This window comes from Oxyura jamaicensis, chromosome 2, assembly GCF_011077185.1.
Source record: "Oxyura jamaicensis isolate SHBP4307 breed ruddy duck chromosome 2, BPBGC_Ojam_1.0, whole genome shotgun sequence".
NCBI lineage: Eukaryota > Metazoa > Chordata > Aves > Anseriformes > Anatidae > Oxyura > Oxyura jamaicensis.
In genome coordinates, this window is record NC_048894.1 from 6,227,885 (window position 1) to 6,229,306 (window position 1,422).

Below are 1,422 nucleotides of genomic sequence, written 5' to 3' on the forward strand. Positions count from 1 at the left end.
GCAATAGAGCTGATGTCCATACACAGCAATAATAAAGAGTGGGGTAATAATAATAACAATAATAACAATAGAGGAGGGAAAGAAAGTGAAGGGTAAGGGGACTTCAAGTGGGGGGGGGGGGGCCCAAAGGGGGGCCCCCCCCCCCCCCCGGGGGGGCCCCGCCCCCCCCCCCCGGTGGGGGCGCCGCCCCCCCCCCCCCCCCCCGGCTGTAGCTGAACTTCGGGGTTCAAGCCGGTCCCACAGAGGTGGAAGGACCTGAAAGCAATCCCAAAGCTGACCACCCCCGTGCAACAAAAGCCTGGTCCCCTGGGGGGGACGTGCTCCCCCCTAGTGTCCCCCCCACACACACACCCCTTTTTCCCAACTTTCTCCCAGCTCCCCGCAGCGCAGAGCGGCCCCATTAAATGCTCGCTCCGTGCAAACAGCCGGCGGCCCTAAGGGGGGACCCGGGGGGGTCCCATGGGTGCTGGGGGGGTACTCTTCTTCCCCCCCCCCCCATCCCAAGGCTTACACAACCGCAGCCCTACAAGAAAGGGGCGCACACACGGCACTACCTGAGCAGCTCCGGGGCACCCCAAAGGTTTCCTCCCGGTTGCTCCCAACTTCTCCCCCCCTCCCGGACCCTCCCAGCACCCTTCCACCTCCCCCGCCCTAGGATTAAATACCCTTTTCTTTCTTTTTTTTTGTAAAGTTTCCTCGATATCTCGCCGTGTTTACATTGCCATTAATTCCCAGAGCCTGCCTGAAAGGGAACAAAAAGCAGCACGGGAAGGCTCGTCCTGCGAGCGGGGGGCAACCAGGAGAGGGGCGAGAAAAATAAAAAAATAATAATAATAAAAAAAAAAGAAAATGAAAATAGCAGCGGGGGGGAGGGGGGAGGGGGAGCTGTTCCCCAAGGGGTTGGGGTCTTCCCCCAGTCGGCCGGGCCGGAGGGTGGCTGCAAAGAATTGCACGGCCCATTCAATTCTGCATTTGGAGAGGCGACCGCAAGCCCGAGCGGGAGGTAAACACGCCGAAATGCTCTTACCTGCACAGAAAGTTCCACAAAGCAAGGCGAAAGTCAGCCACGAAGCGATCATAATTCCTTTTCCTTTATTTTTTTTCTCCTCGTGCGCCCCTCTATCCCCAAGGGGAAAAAAAAAATAAAATAATAATAATAAAAAAAAGAGAGAGAGCGAAAGGAGGGGGGAAGCGAGGCTCTGCCCTCTTAAAAAAAAAAAAAAAAAGGAATTGAAAAAGAAAAAGAAAAAAAGAAAAGAAAATAAAGAAAAAAAAAAAAGAAAGAAAAAAGAAGAGAAAAAAAAATCCCGAAAAATCGGATTTAATTCCTTCGCAGTTGCAAAATGTATCCAGTGGAGAGGAGCAGCCCCGCTCGCAGCGCCCGGCCGCCTCGACCTGCTCCTGCCCGGCCCCGGCGTTTGC

The 1,422-nt window shown here is 54.8% G+C and overlaps 1 protein-coding gene across 1 annotated transcript in view; it reads right to left on the reverse strand.

Annotated features, from left to right (window-relative positions):
• ACVR2B (activin A receptor type 2B) overlaps window positions 1–1,201 on the reverse strand; it is a 95,473-nt gene extending 94,272 nt beyond the window's left edge. The window contains exon 1 of the mRNA XM_035317359.1: window positions 1,028–1,201. Coding sequence (XP_035173250.1) covers window positions 1,028–1,079 — 52 coding nt within the window. The 5' untranslated portion in view covers window positions 1,080–1,201. The remainder of the gene's footprint in view (window positions 1–1,027) is intronic.
• Between the last annotated feature and the right edge of the window lie 221 nt (window positions 1,202–1,422).